The 15,630-nt window shown below is 42.8% G+C and overlaps 1 protein-coding gene and 1 non-coding gene across 2 annotated transcripts; both read left to right on the top strand.

Annotated features, from left to right (window-relative positions):
* Positions 1-3,987: 3,987 nt before the first annotated feature.
* TMEM167B (transmembrane protein 167B) lies at positions 3,988-9,703 on the top strand. Its single transcript, XM_027536311.1, has 3 exons — positions 3,988-4,130; positions 6,199-6,330; positions 7,218-9,703. Exons 1-3 carry the CDS (start codon positions 4,121-4,123, stop codon positions 7,298-7,300), a joined length of 225 nt encoding a protein of 74 aa, XP_027392112.1. The 5' UTR covers positions 3,988-4,120; the 3' UTR covers positions 7,301-9,703.
* Positions 9,704-14,152: 4,449 nt separating this feature from the next.
* Positions 14,153-14,588, top strand: LOC113890628. Its single transcript, XR_003510583.1, has one exon.
* Positions 14,589-15,630: the final 1,042 nt, after the last annotated feature.

The raw sequence follows: 15,630 nt of genomic DNA, 5'->3' as shown, positions 1-15,630 counted from the left end.
AAGGACTGTCTGAATTGAGTCCCCAGGCAGTGGGGCTCTATTTATTCCTTGCATTTGAGCTGCAAGAGCCAGTGACCTAGACTTCAGCATGAGACTTTGGGACTTTTCAGGACAACAGAAACACTAATGCTTGGAACATGATCGTTAAAGATCAGAATCAGTGGACAGCATCCTAATGTGAGTCAGTGTGATAACAAGGGGAAGGGAACTTTGAAGTCAGACAGACTAGCTCTGTGACCTCACTCATGTGCCTTCTTTGAGCCTCAGATTTCTCACTGAATAACTATTCTGCAAAGCAGTTGTGAAGATCAAAGATAATGTCTTTTCATGCACAATGTCTGTGCTCTACTAAAATGTGTTTATTCATCTATCTTCCCCAATATATTTTGTTTCCTGAGGGCAGAGACCCATTTTTTTTTTTTTTGCCTCTATATCTTGCAAAATTTAGCAAAGTGCCCAACACAGAGTAGACAATCATAATTATTTTTTAAACCAAAGAACAACAGTAATACCTAACACTTATGGAGAACATATTTCATGCCACGTATTGTTGTAAACAGTAGTTTATTTAATCTTTCAATAACCCTAGAAAGGAGCAATCATTATAACCCAATTTTACAGAGAGAAAGCAGAATATAATTTTTAAAAATATGAAATTCTTGGTATAACTAATTTTGAAATAAAAATCTGGTGAAGCTCATTTTATTCAATAAAAAAAGTAGAACACTTTGAGTATGGAAAAGAAAAAATATGGTGGAGGGAGAAGGAAGGAAGGAAATAAATGTAAGAGTGGGAAGAAAGGGTAGGAAAGAAAAACAGACACACATGGGAAAAAAAGAAAGAATAAGATGCTGTGGAATATCATCTTTTGAAATAATAAGTAAACAACCAATTACCCTTCATAGTTCTTCAACTATGATTTCTTTATCCTAAAACTTTGTTCTTAAACTCTGAGAGTGACTGGGAAAAAAAGACTTATCTTTCAGAGTTGGAGTGGTGTTCCATCTAGTGAAAAATGAGATGAAGTTACCTCCAAAAGAGTAGATATCATGAGCAAAAATATGACAGCAAAGAGTCCATCTGAAGAACACAGAACAAGTCTTTTCACAGCTGCAGCTTGAAGTCTGCATACAGGAAGGCCGTGAATAGCAGGGTAAGGAATTAGATACATATTCAGGAGGCAGAGGCTGCTGTTCAAGGAAACCACAGTCATGGTTTGAAGCAAAATTTTCTAGTTCTGAGTTCAGAAGACCAGAATTATTGTTCAAATCTGATACTGAGCAGTCCTTACCCTAAGCCTTAGATTATCTCTAAAATAGGGGTGATAACACAGTTGTGAGGATTAAATATTATGACAAGGTGTGTTTGCTTCAAAAAGGTAAAAAATGTTATACAAATGTAAGTTTTCACTGTTGAGGATTTAATTGATGCTTAAAGACTGAAATGATAACATCCACTATAGCGATGGATGTAGAATTGAAAAGTGGGGAGTCGGAACAACATTTTGTGGGGGGAAAAAAAAGAGGAGTTAACTGATTAAAAGATAATTTACAAATTCTAAAGTCAGTGATTAGGGGAAAAGGAATATTAATCATAGAAACAGGAAAGTCACAACGGGGCAAGTTTGACTTTCAACCTTTCAGATATCAGAAGAAAATCTACTAGAAATGTAGGACTGGAACTTGGATAGGACATCAACTTAAGACCTCTATACAGGGAATTCCCTAGCAGTGCAATGGTTTAGGACTCCACGCTTTCATTGCAGAGCCCAGTTGTGCCAAGTGACAAAAAAACAAAAATGAAACACAAAACAAAACTCTACATAGAGGTGATAGTTGAAGCCATGGAACAGAATAGGTCACCAAGTAAGAATTACTAGTGAGAAAAACAGGGTGTGGGTATCTTAGGAACATCCATATTTACATGGAAAAAAGAATCTGGGTAAAGAGAAGACTCTTGAGAGTCCCTTGGACTGCAAGGAGATCCAACCAGTCCATCCTACAGGAGATCAGTCCTGGGTGTTCCTTGGAAGGACTGACATTAAAGCTGAAACTCCAATACTTTGGCCACCTGATGCGAAGAGCTGACTCATTTGAAAAGACCCTGATGCTGGGAAAGATTGAGGGCAGGAGGAGAAGGGGACGACAAAGGATGAGATGGTTGGATGGCATCACCGACTCAATGGACATGGGTTTGGGTGGACTCTGGGAGTTGGTGTTGGACGGATGGCATCACCGACTCAATGGACATGGGTTTGGGTGGACTCTGGGAGTTGGTGTTGGACAGGGAGGCCTGGCATGCTGCAGCTCATGGGGTTGCAAAGAGTCGGACACGACTGAGTGACTGAACTGAACTGAACTGAAAGAGAACAACGAAGTTGCAGGTCAAGGAGAATAGCACAATTCCATAGTATGTAACAAAGGAGAATTTTTCAAGATGAAGATGAACTACAAGGTTCAGTCTAAGTTAGTGAATATGAATTTGTTTAGAATATAGAATAGTTTGGGGCTTTTATCCAGCTTTGGCGTAGGGAACTAACAGTTCGTGGCCAGTGATGATGGTGCTGATACTGTTTTAGATAACTGTTGATGAAAAGTTCAAAGGCCAAGACAATTAGGGACTTTTCGGTTTTGTTTTGCTTTTGAGTAGTCCTTGGCAGTTCTTTGGGGCAGGGGGATTTGTCTGTGTGTATGGGCACAAAATGATTTGCTTTGTCTTATTTGTTCTGTATGTCGTCTTCGTTTTTTGTTCTCCGTTTAAGCACATTTTCACAAGAAGTCTGTCCTCCAACAGGCCTTTTTTGACTTGCCCCTCTACTCCAGCTCCTAGGAGGCTTTGGTACCTTTTCTTCGGCGTAACCAAGCAGGTCGCCGCCACCAGATGGCACTGCAGCAAGAGGGGCAGAGGGTCCCTTCAGGACTTTGACAACCGCGGACCAGCTGTAACCTTACAGTTTCAACCTCGAATGATTCAGTCGCACTTTCGCCCTGGCTCTAATAAAGAAGATCGAGTTGTGTGGAATTAAGGATTTCAATGCAGAAACGGGATCTGTAGCTTTGTCTCCTCCGTTCTGCGCCACCGTTAAACTGAAGGTGTTTTTCGTCAAGTTGTGAAAATGTGAGAAAGGCTACCCCAATATCGCCGTTTCCTGGCTAAAGTGGCCGAGACGGCCCCACTTTATCTAAATACGGGAGATAACCGAGACCATCCTGACATTTTAAAGAAAAATTCATACAAACTGGCAATTACCAAAACGTTTCCCGACAACGTGGAGCTTTAGCACATGAAATACGCAACTTGTTTTTGTTATAAGGTTCCTAATTTCATTTGAAAGTTCAGATGCAGCCTCATCATCCAGATTTCCATACGGAGTAAGAACGATCCGCGCAGCAAGCGCTGTCCCAGAGGCTGCAGGCGTCGCCTCAGGACCCCAGTTGTCTGCGTTCTCTTACGTGGAAGCTTGAGAGACTTCTCCATTGCAGGGGGGCTGCTGCACACACACAACCAGAGCAGCTGCCACAGCGAAAAATAAAGTGCAAAACTGCAAGCCTTTACCTTTTCCGGCTCAGACGGTAAAGCGTCTGCCTGCAATGCATGAGACCCGGGTTCGATCCCTGGGTCGGGAGGATGCCCTGGAGAAGGAAATGGCAACCCACTTCAGTACTCTCGCCTGGAAAATCCCATGGACGGAGGAGCCTGGTAGGCTACAGTCCATAGGGTCGCAAAGAGTCGGACACAACTTCAGTTTCTTTCACTTTACCTTTTCAAACACAACGACGGGAGCAGATCAGATTAGCCCCAGCACTAAATCTGCAGGGGGACCCAGAAGATATTGTTTACCATGGCCACGAAGGACGCCTTCTGGACAGCTTTCTTCTCACCCACACCTTTTCTTGCGAGTTCCACCCACGCAGGTTCCCCTAGCTCGGTAATCTCCTAGCCACGACTGATTGCGTTTGGCGCTCGCCTCCCTTCCCTTGCGCCTGCGTAGTACGGCTCCTGCCCGTTGCCGCGGCCCGGATCGGGAAGTGTCAGGTGGGAGCTGGGTTCCCCCGGTCTTCGCCGCTACCGCCACTGACCCCTCCCCCGGACTCCCTATCCAGGACCGGGCCCAGCCGCCATGACGAACGGTGAGAACCAATGCCCAGAGCAAAGGATGGGAGTCCAGTACACTAGGGAAAACGTGGCGGGCGGAGCCCGATTGACGTGGCCGTTCTCCCCGCCCCCTCCCATCGGAGTCCTCCCTTTGGCTTCTCCGTGTCCCTAACTCCTGTTTCCTGTACTACTCCGCGGGTTCCCCCGTCGCGTGCACATCTAGAACCCCCAGTGCCTCTTGTGCCCACACCCCGAGTCCTTGGTCCCTAGCCTGTATTTTCACTTCTCTCTTCTAGAAGTTCGTTTTGGCCCTTACAAGCCGTTTCGCGAGGCCACTCCTGGTTGAGCTGTTGCTGTGAAGTGAAAGTCGCTCAGTCGTGTCCGACTCTTTGCGACCCCATGGAATATACAGTCCATGGAATTCTCCCGGCTAGAATAATGGAGTGGGTAGCCTTTCCCTTCTCCAGGGGATCTTCCCAACCCAGGGATTGAACTCAGGTCTCCCACATTGCAGGCAGAGTCTTTACTGTCTGAGCCACCGGAGAAGCCCGAGCTATTGCTGTAGCACCAGGGAAATGAGAGAATCCTCCTCACAGCCCTCTGTTTTCTCATACTTTCGGATAGTAGGCATCTTGGGAAGACCAAGAAATCATAGAGGGTTTTTAAGGCCCACAGTTTTTTTTTGGGGGGGGGTGAATGTGAATCCTAAAAAAAAAGTTCTTATTTTGTTAAAATGCCAGAAAGCTTTCTTTTATTTGATTCTAAAGTCTTGCCTGGGCGATCTCATCTGGAGACCGTAGGGAAAGTTGCAAGGGTTGGGTACTGCGTCTTCTAAAGTTGTGGCAGTTGCCACCCTGTTTATCTGACCTAATTTTGCAGGCCTCTTCGAACACGATTATATAGACAACGATTTCCCCATTCCAGCGAAGGACAGGAAACGAGGCCTTTGTGTTCTTTAGAGTCCATCTTACTGGAAAAAAGATGACAAGGCCTCTTACACAGTATGATTAGAGGGGCATAGGAGAGTATTTCTCAAAAAGTACCTTTTCCATAAGCCTTTCACCTCGTGACTTTTGGCTTTGCAAAAACTTACAGGAGGAGGAGATTAGCAGGTAAAGGTATTGTTCATCCTAAAAACTTGGTATATGTATTAATTTACTGGACTGTTGCTGTGTGACATCTAGCTGTGAGATAGTTTTACTGGAGGGAGAGAGGGAGATAGAGTGGTCCAGAACTGGGAGATGCTGGTTGTGTCAAATATTCTTTTGAAGCTTTCTGGACAGTCAGAGGTCTAAGGTTACTAGACACAGTACAGGAAGGGTCATCACCTAGAGGAAAAAGTCATCTGAACTGAGAAATAAGGAAGCAATTGAACACATAGTAATTAATGAATAAATTTTAGTCACCGTTCCCCCCTTTGTGGTCTGATTGTTTTTTTTTTCCACTTAGATGATTCATTGTGCTTACCAGACATAGCTCAGTTTACATATGTAAGAACTAGAACTATGTGTTCAAAGCTTTTTTCTCGCACTTGTTCCACCACGATGAAGCCTCAAAAAAAATTTTTTTTGGCTTGTTTGTTCTCAAGAATCTGTTACTCTGGCAGAAATTTGGTTTGTAAGTAGAGTATGATGCATGAAGTGTAAGACAAAACACAGGAAAATTAGTCATATGATTTCTAACTCTTGCAGTTTCCATTAAGCTTTTGCCTTATCATATTCATTACCAACAGATGAAGCTCTGAAAGACTTGGCTAAGTATCTAGCTCTTCTTTATCACATGAGTGATTTCTAGTAAGAGCACATTTCAATCTCTCAGCTCAGGCACCAAGGATTCTTATACTTCTCTCAACATGTTGCCCACACTGGCCATTCCTGGCAAGCTGATTCCACATTAACTGGCACACTCTTCTCAGAACTTGCATTTCTTGAAAGGAGAGGGAAGAAGGCAGTGAGATCTTGCCAGGACCTTGGCTCCTTCTTGTCAGAGCTGGCACTGCCACTGAGGTCACCACCTTGGTATTATATCACATTGTGTTCTCCAGTGGCATTACTTGTCCCAAGCTGGATTAGCACCTAAGGCTTTCTTCTCTTCCTGTAACAGTGTACTCCTTGGATGGGATTCTGGTGTTTGGTTTGCTGTTTGTTTGCACCTGTGCCTACTTCAAGAAAGTACCTCGTCTCAAAACCTGGCTGCTCTCAGAAAAGAAGGGAGTTTGGGGTGTGTTTTACAAAGGTAAGATCATATCTGTTCAGGGAGAGGAAGTTGCCATCTCTGGACAGTGAGGTGCTGCCAAGTGAAGGTGGGACAGGCTGGGATTATATTTGGTTCAACTTTTATGTAATTGTTTGTTTTAGCTACAAAGTAATTTTAATATTCTCTGTGGCATAAAAGTGTATAATTTAAACAATTTTAGACTGGACTGGAATTGTTGGGAGTAATATTTTCCCAGTGAAAAGTTGTTTTTTTTTTTTCCCGAATTTCTGGAAGAATATATTGGAGTTTTTTTTTTTAAGTATTGTTTTTATTAACTCAGATGCTTTTTTACTTTTTATTTTGGGCACCTTCATCTGGAATCCTATTTACCTAAGTATTTTTTCAAAATAGGGCAAAATTTAAACTAATGATATATTCACGTAAAACCTAGGGCTTAAGGGTAGTACTTATTTATTTTTTTTAATATTTTTATTTACTTATTAATTTGCTGAGTCAAGTCCTGGTTGTGTCATGTGAGTTGCAGCTCATAGACTCCAGTGCTGTTAATTTGCTGAGTCGAGTTTTAGTTATGTCATGAGAGCTGCAGCACACAGACTCTCCAGTTGTGGCACATGGGCTCAGTAGTTTCTGTGCATGGGTTTAGTTGCCCCACAGCATGTGGGATTTTAATTCCTCCACCAGGGATCGAACCCAAGTCCCCTGCATTGCAAGGCAGATTCTTAACCACTGGACCACCAGGGAAGTCCTGAGTAGTATTTAAATACATTCCTGGATGGGTTGATTCTTGAGATCCTTAACAGGTCTCTTTATCTGTGACTAAAGATTTCAAAATATCACCTTGAAAGTGAGGACTTACATAAGGGGCAAGGTGTGATTCCTTTTCTCTTTTTATTATTTCCTGCTAGCTGCTGTAATTGGAACCAGGCTGCATGCTGCTGTGGCAATCGCCTGCATTGTGATGGCCTTCTACGTCCTGTTTATAAAATGAATTCTGAAGCATCCATTTCATCAACCGCCAGCCAAGGGGACAAAGGTGAAGAACCTGTCAGGAGCCTGGGCGCAGCATAGGAAAGCTCAGCTAAAATCATCGAAGTCCCCAGGATGACACCACAGCATCTTCCCCTGCTTCCTGTGGGGAAAACTCCTCATGATTACAAACATTATTTATGCTTCAGGGGACTACAGAAAGCAAACTTCCTTTGACCTGCTTGTAAATCAGTCCTCAGCAGAGAGCATATAATGTCCAGATAAATTACTCCCCTCGGTGATACGATTCCATACCTCCTGCTTAAAAACTGATACCTATTTTGTTCTTCAGCCCCTCATCAGGCTTTTTTCAAACTGAGGCTCATTAGGGGAGGATATAGGCTGTGTTCAAACTTCTTGGAAAGAGAGATAATTTTTAAGACTTGACTTTTATTTTTACTGTTTTATTTGGATGTGATAAATTGCAGGAGTGCTGGGAGGGTGGGGTTGGGAGGCTGAGTGGGAAATAGTAGTTAAACAATGCCAAGACATTGTTTTGGCTTTGGAAATTTATCTTTCACATACCCACCTGGGAACATAGAGAGGCAAGATCCTCACTGCAAAAAGAAACAGTGAAAATAGCTCTGCTGTGTGCTGGAGCTCAGGAGTTTTGCCAAAACAATCTGGGCCTACATAAGATTTGGAAATTATCTGTCTATGGTGAGACCTGAAAGGAGTGATTTAGACAAGAAACAATGTTCCATTCAGCAATATTCCCAAAAGGAAACTTCACCCCTTCAAATGGTATATGGAAACTGTTGCTATTTTCCTAAAATTTTTAAAATTTTTTCTAAATGACTGAGTGCTAAATACTGTTACTCAGTTTTAAATGCCACCACTAAGGGAAAGAGAAACTATTGAAGAAATAATTATTTAATATATTTGCAGTTGGGGTAGAAGAAATAAATACATTTAGTGTATTAATTCATATGCTAGTAAAGTCATCTAGAATTTATTGGGATGTTAGATGGAAGTTTTGTCATGTTACTGAAGATACAAACTTATTTTTTGTTTAAATCTGGGTTATTATGGCAATTTTCAGTCAATTGTGTTTTTTGGTTCATTTTAAATTTTGTTCATGTTGCAGTACTCTTTAGCTGTCTCTTGGAAATTATAAGAACATTAGAAATTTTAATGAGAAATTGATGGCACTCATATGCATGTTTGTACAGTTCATACAATCCATGAATAAATGAGAGTGTCTTCTAAAGTAAAGGAAAACCCAGGTTTCCAATTGAGATTGATGGATGAGCTTTTCCATGGAGTAAACTCCTGAGCAAATAGTTTTAGATGACTCTTATATTTGAAGGGAAGACTTCTCCATTCCCTCCTTCTTATATCTACAAAAGGATTAACTGTCGCATTTATGAAGCCTAGAATTTCTCTTAAAAAAAATTGGTCAAATTATTGTAAAGAGCAAGCATAGACATAGGTCTACCAGTTGAACTGCTCATTAAAGTAAAACTTGACTATGGACAAGTTGGCTGTGGTTGATCCCTTTGTGGTAGTAAATTGTCTTTTGTCTTATTCCAAAAGAACAAAAGCTGCTAGGAAGTTTAGATTCTGAAACACTCAGTTTAGTGCTTTGAGGGTTCCTAGAAGTATAGAAAGTCATCAAGTAAACACTACATGTCTAATCATCATCTCTGGCTGTTATCTCCAGAATTGGTCTACAGGGTAAATTTCAATGATTCCTATATTTTCATTGTCATTTCTGAGACTTTTTCACACAAGAGAAAGGAAAGCTAGTGGAACAGAAAGAGTTACACCTTGTGGGTGTCAATTTGGAACCTGTTGGCCAGCAGGAATGTCACTCCCTGGAAATACAGGTTCAGCATGTTTTGCACTTGTTATTTTGTAGCTTTAATGACTTTTGTTTCCTAATAGGGCTAATAACTTAGAGCTTCTTCATATTTTAAACTAGTTCCATTTCACAGTTCAAATCAATTTTTACAGCTTCCTGCGTGGGTCATCTTGACCTGAACTCTTGAATTGTTATATTTTGAGATGTTTTCATACCAGAACATACCAAAAAGTGCATGGAGTAAAGGTAATTTACAGCAAGAAACAAATACACAGCTTGTTTCATTTCTTTATATAAGCAGATAAGCAGAAACTTGTTTTATTCATTACTTTGATTGATGTATCATAAATTTTTGACTGAAAATTGTAGGAAGTTGTTCCTCTAAGAGAGTCTTTTAGGGGTGGAAGCATGGGGATAGCAGTATTGCCTCAGATTCAAACTGGCATCACCATAAATGTTGTATGCCAGGGTGGAATGAAGTCAGCTTTTTATAGTTGAAATAAAATTTTTTATTCATCATTGTCTGCACAGTCCTTGAAAATAAAATTTTTCCCTACCGTTTTTGTCCATTTTTGTCACATGCATACTGAATTGTTGAACTTTGTTTAATACTCTCCTGGGCTCTGCCTACAGTATACCTTGTTAGTTTGCATTAGTGAATACTGTCAGTCCTGTTAACCCATGTGATGGTCATTGAATGTATGATGTATGTATGATACAGTTCAGAATCAACGAAGGCATAGCTCTCTCCTTTGAGGGGGTGTGTGTGTGTGTGTACATGCATATATAAGTTATAACCAACCTAGATAGCGTATTCAAAAGCAGAGACATTACTTTGCCAACAAAGGTCCGTCTAGTCAAGGCTATGGTTTTTCCTGTGGTCATGTATGGATGTGAGAGTTGGACTGTGAAGAAGGCTGAGCACCGAAGAATTGATGCCTTTGAACTGTGGTGTTGGAGAAGACTCTTGAGAGTCCCTTGGACTGCAAGGAGATCCAACCAGTCCATTCTAAAGGAGATCAGCCCTGGGATTTCTTTAGAAGGAATGATGCTAAAGCTGAAACTCCAGTACTTTGGCCAGCTCATGTGAAGAGTTGACTCATTGGAAAAGACTGATGCAGGGAGGGATTGTGGGCAGGAGGAGAAGCGGATGGACGACAGAGGATGAGATGGCTGGATAGCATCACTGACTCGATGGACGTGAGTCTGGGTGAACTCCAGGAGTTGGTGATGGACAGGGAGGCCTGGCATGCTGCGATTCATGGGGTCGCAAAGAGTGGGACACGACTGAGCGACTGAACTGAACTGAATATATACATACGTGTGTATATTTGCTCAGTTACGTCCAACTTTGTGACTCCATGGACTATAGCCTGCCAGGCTCCTCTGTCCGTGGAATTTTCTAGGCAAGAATACTGGAGCAGGCTGCCATTTCCTACTCCAGGGGATCTTTCCATCTCAGGGATTGAACCTGAGTCTCTTGCTTTGGATTGGCAGGCAGATTCTTTACTACTGCGCCACCTGGTAAGCCTATAAGTATATATATATATATACATATATATACATACACACACACGCACACACTATATATGTTTATACCAGCTATATATTACATATATATATATAAGCAAATATATTAATACATTTTGAGCTGTATTAAGTAATGTAGATAACATTTCCCAATATATTTTACCTACTACCGCTATTAAAATACAAGTGTCAACTGCCATTACCAGTCATTAAATTTCTTCTGTGAAATGAGGTTTTCAGGTTACCCAGCCAGATACCTAGAAATTTCTTGGGCTTCTGACACATACAGTGGATACTTTCCCCCTATTTGTTTATTCCAAGTGCATGATGGGACTCAGAAATATAACTTCACAAAATTCTGATTTGTCTTCCCCCTTCACATACATGTCACTGAAAAAGGAGAAAGAAGCAACTGAGACATTATACTCTCTGATGTGAAAGGAGCTAATTGTAATTTACATAATCATTTTTTCACTGATTTTAGAGGTTGAAAGATTTTAGTAGGTATGATAGTAAAAGCAAGTGAAGGGTAGCAGAGGGCTTTGTGTGGACAGGTATATGCCTGCCTTCCTTTACTCATTAGATATTCTGACCACTTCGTCCTTGGACTTAAGTCATCTATTCTCACCCTTTTCCTTTGGTAAAATGATGTTTGCCTTCTCCCTTGGGAGGAGATCCTGGGAAAGCTGGTGTTGGAATGATTAGAATTTGCTTTCTCCTGGGGAAAGAACTCATTCAACCTAGAGGGATCCTGAGGTTATATCATCTTATATCCAGAACTTGGATCAAAGATCAAAGAAACACTATAGATATGGTTATAAATATGTCACACAAAGATTCAAAGGCAATTATAATTCAGCATTGTGGGAATTTGTCCTGCCTTAGCAGGGCTCAAAGGAGAAAAGGAAAGATATACCCATTTGAATGCAGAGTTCCAAAGGACAGCAAGGAGAGATAAGAAAGCCTTCCTCAGCGATCAATGCAAAGAAATAGAGGAAAACAATAGAATGGGAAAGAACAGAGATCTCTTCAAGAAAATTAGAGATACTAAGGGATTACAAATAGCTGTGAAAAGAAGAGAAGCAAAAAGCAAAGGAGAAAAGGAGAGATATAATAAGCATCTGAATGTAGAGTTCCAAAGAATAGCAAGGAGAGATAAGAAAGCCTTCCTCAGTGATCAATGCAAAGAAATAGCAGAAAACAACAGAATGGGAAAGACTAGAGATCTCCTCAAGAAAATTAGAGATACCAAAGGAACATTTCATGCAAAGATGGGCTTGATAAAGGACAGAAATAGTATGGACCTAACAGAAGCAGAAGATATTAAGAAGAGATGGCAAGAATACACAGAAGAACTATACAAAAAAAAGATCTTCACGACCCAGATAATTACAATGGTGTGATCACTCACCTAGAGCCAGATATCCTAGAATGTGAAGTCAAGTGGGCTTTAGAAAGCATCACTACAAACAAAGCTAGTGGAGGTGATGGAATTCCAGTTGACCTATTTCAAATTCTAAAAGATGATGCTGTGAAAGTGCTGCACTCAATATGCCAGCAAATTTGGAAAACTCAGCAGTGGCCACAGGACTGGAAAAGGTCAGTTTTCATTCCCATCCCAAAGAAAGGCAATGCCAAAGAATGCTCAAACTACCGCACAATTGCACTCATCTCACATGCTAGTAAAGTAATGCTCAAAATTCTCCAAGCCAGGCTTCAGCAATATGTGAACCGTGAACTTCCAAATGTTCAAGCTGGTTTTAGAAAAGGCAGAGGAACCAGAGATCAAATTGCCAACATCCAATGGATCATGGAAAAAGGAAGAGCTCCACAAAAACATCTATTTCTGCTTTCTTGACTATGCCAAGCCTTTGACCGTGTGGATCACAATAAAGCGTGGAAAATTCTGAAAGAGATGGGAATACCAGACCACCTGACCTGCCTCTTGAGAAACCTGTATGCAGGTCAGGAAGCAACAGTTAGAACTGGACATGGAGCAACAGACTGGTTCCAAATAGGAAAAGGAGTACGTCAAGGCTGTATATTGTCATCCTGCTTATTTAACTTTTATGCAGAGTACATCAAGAGAAACCCTGGGCTGGAAGAAGCACAAGCTGGAATCAAGATTGCCGGGAGAAATATCAATAACCTCAGATATGCAGATGACACCACCCTTATGGCAGAAAGTGAAGAGAAACTAAAAAGTATCTTGATGAAAATGAAAGAGGAGAGTGAACAAGTTGGCTTAAAGCTTAACATTCAGAAAACTAAGATCATGCCATCTGGTCCCATCACTTCATGGGAAATAGATGGGGAAACAGTGGAAACAGTGTCAGACTTTATTTTTTGGGGCTCCAAAATCACTGCAGACGGTGATTGCAGCCATGAAATTAAAAGATGCTTACTCCTTGGAAGGAAAGTTATGACCAACCTAGACAGCATATTCAAAAGCAGAGACATTACTTTGCCAACAAAGGTCCGTCTAGTCAAGGCTATGGTTTTTCCAGTGGTCATGTATGGATGTGAGAGTTGGACTGTGAAGAAAGCTGAGCAGCAAAGAATTGATGCTTTTGAACTGTGGTGTTGGAGAAGACTCTTGAGAGTCCCTTGGACTGCAAGGAGATCCAACCAGTCCATTCTAAAGGAGATCAGTCCTGGGTGTTCTTTGGAAGGAATGATGCTAAAGCTGAAACTCCAATACTTTGGCCACCTCATGCAAAGAGTTGACTCATTGGAAAAGACTCTGATGCTGGGAGGGATTGGGGGCAGGAGGAGAAGGGGACAATAGAGGATGAGATGGATGGATAACATTACCAACTCGATGGACATGAGTTTGAGTGAACTCCAGGAGTTGGTGATGGACAGGGAGGCCTGGCGTGCTGCGATTCATGGGGTCGCAAAGAGTTGGACACGACTGAGCGACTGAACTGAACGGAACTGAACTGATGGATGTGAGAATTAGACTATAAAGAAAGCTGAGCGCTGAAGAATTGATGCTTTTGAACTACGGCTCTTGAGAGTCCCTTGGACAGCAAGGAGATCCAACCAGTCAATCCTAAAGGAAATCAATCCCAAATATTCATTGGAAGGATTGATGCTGAAGTTGAAACTCCAATACTTTGGCCACCTGATGCGAAGAACTGACTCATTTGAAAAGACGCTGATGCTGGGAAAGATTGAAGACTAGAGGAGAAGGGGACAACAGAGGACGAGATAGTTGGATGGCATCACCAACTCAATGGACATGAGTTTGAGTAAGCTCTGAGAGTTGGTGGTGGACAGGGAAGTCTGGCGTGCTGCATGCAGTCCATGGGGTCAGACATGACTGAGCGACTGAACTGAACTGAACCAGGGCCCTTGGTTCCCCTCCGAACCACGCGAGGGCAGCAAAGTGCACACTCGGAGATGGCCGGTGCTTGGTGGTTCCTCCCAAAAGTCTCCGGGGCCGGGGGCTATAAAAGAGGGTGCGAACTTCCGCTCCTTCACCGGAGGGAGAGCGGGCTGGAAGTGAGGTTGCTGTAAATTGCTGTGTGGTGTTGTGTGTGTTGGGGGGGTGGGGAGGGGGGGTGCGCGTGTAGGCCGAGTGTGTGAGTGGATGCGTGAATGTCTGAGTGGGTGCGTGAATGTGTGCGTGCGTGCGCTCGCCCCTGCACCCCTCCCCCGGCCTACACGTTGATCTTATTTGATCGGGTTGGGACTCCAGCCCCGCCGGTCCGACCCGAAATGAAAAGCTTCCCTCCTGCGAAGCCCTTCCTCGGGGCGCTGTGCAGCGAGGCCCCTTGGGCGGTGGCAACGCCGTGGCCCCGGAGGTTCCGAGCGGTCCTGTGGGGCCCGGCGCTCAGAAGTGATGAATTGATCAGATAGACGAGGCCGGGCTTGTCCCGCGCCATTGATTATCGAGGCGATTCTGATCTGAGCCCGGCCCAGGGCACGGCCGCCCGTGGCGTTGGGGATAACGTGTCAACAGTCGACAGCCGGCTGGGGTCTTTGGCGGGCGTCGAACTAGCCATCGCCCCGCCCGCAGGCGCCGAAGCTGAAAGGGGACAGAGACCTTGTTCTCTGCTGCAGTTTTACTTTTCTAGGCGCCTCCTTTTTTTTTTTTCTTTCGGTCCGCTTTGTCATTATGACTCGCGTGTGATACCAACACTGGTGCCCTAGGTCTAAAGACACTATACAGCGCCTGCCGGTGAAGGCATGTAGGTGTATACGCACGTCTGAAGTGAACTGAAGCCGCTCAGTCGTGTCTGACTCTTTGCTATCCCATGGACTGTATTCTACCAGTTTCTCTGTTCATGGGATTTTCCAGGCAAGAGTACTGGAATGGGTTGCCATTTCCTTATCCAGGGGATCTTCCTGACCCAGGGATCGAACCCAGGTCTCCTGCATTGCAGGCAGACGCTTTACCCTCTGAGCCTGTGTATATAAGGACTTCCCAGGTGGCTCAGTGGTAAAGAATTCGTCTGCAGTGCAGGAGACTGATTCGATCCCTGGGTTGGGAAGATCCCCTGAAGAAGGAAATGGCAACCCACCCCAGTATTCTTCCCTGAAGAATCCCATGGACAGAGGCGCCTGGTGGGCTACAGTCCATGGAGTGGGAAGGAGTAGGACATAATTTAATGACTAAACAACAATATGTGTGTATATATCCATAAGAGAACTTGGAAAGCTTATAAGAATTCAGATTCCAGGGACCCGCACCAGATTTACTGAATTATAATTATCAGAGAGGTCTAGAAATCAGGATTATTTAAAGCCTCCATGCATGGATCGCAGTAATAAATTTTTCGATGTTCAGTATCAATTCGCATGAGGTGATTATCCAGAGAGTCACCCCTCTCTGCTACTTTCAGCCCTTCCAAATAATGAGAACTGAAAATATTGCCACTTAGCAGTAAACACTATGAATAAATTGGAGTATCTCTGTAGAAGAGGGACTGTTAGTTTGGTGGAATTTAAGG

This window comes from Bos indicus x Bos taurus, chromosome 3 (assembly GCF_003369695.1).
Source record: "Bos indicus x Bos taurus breed Angus x Brahman F1 hybrid chromosome 3, Bos_hybrid_MaternalHap_v2.0, whole genome shotgun sequence".
Lineage (NCBI taxonomy): Eukaryota > Metazoa > Chordata > Mammalia > Artiodactyla > Bovidae > Bos > Bos indicus x Bos taurus.
Note: the sequence above shows the minus strand (reverse complement) of the source record. Positions and strands in the feature narration are given on the sequence as shown.

Coding starts and splice junctions, on each gene's coding strand:
- TMEM167B (XM_027536311.1), top strand. Junction 6,331..7,217: donor TTGGGGTGTGTTTTACAAAG/GTAAGATCATAT, acceptor ATTTCCTGCTAG/CTGCTGTAATTGGAACCAGG.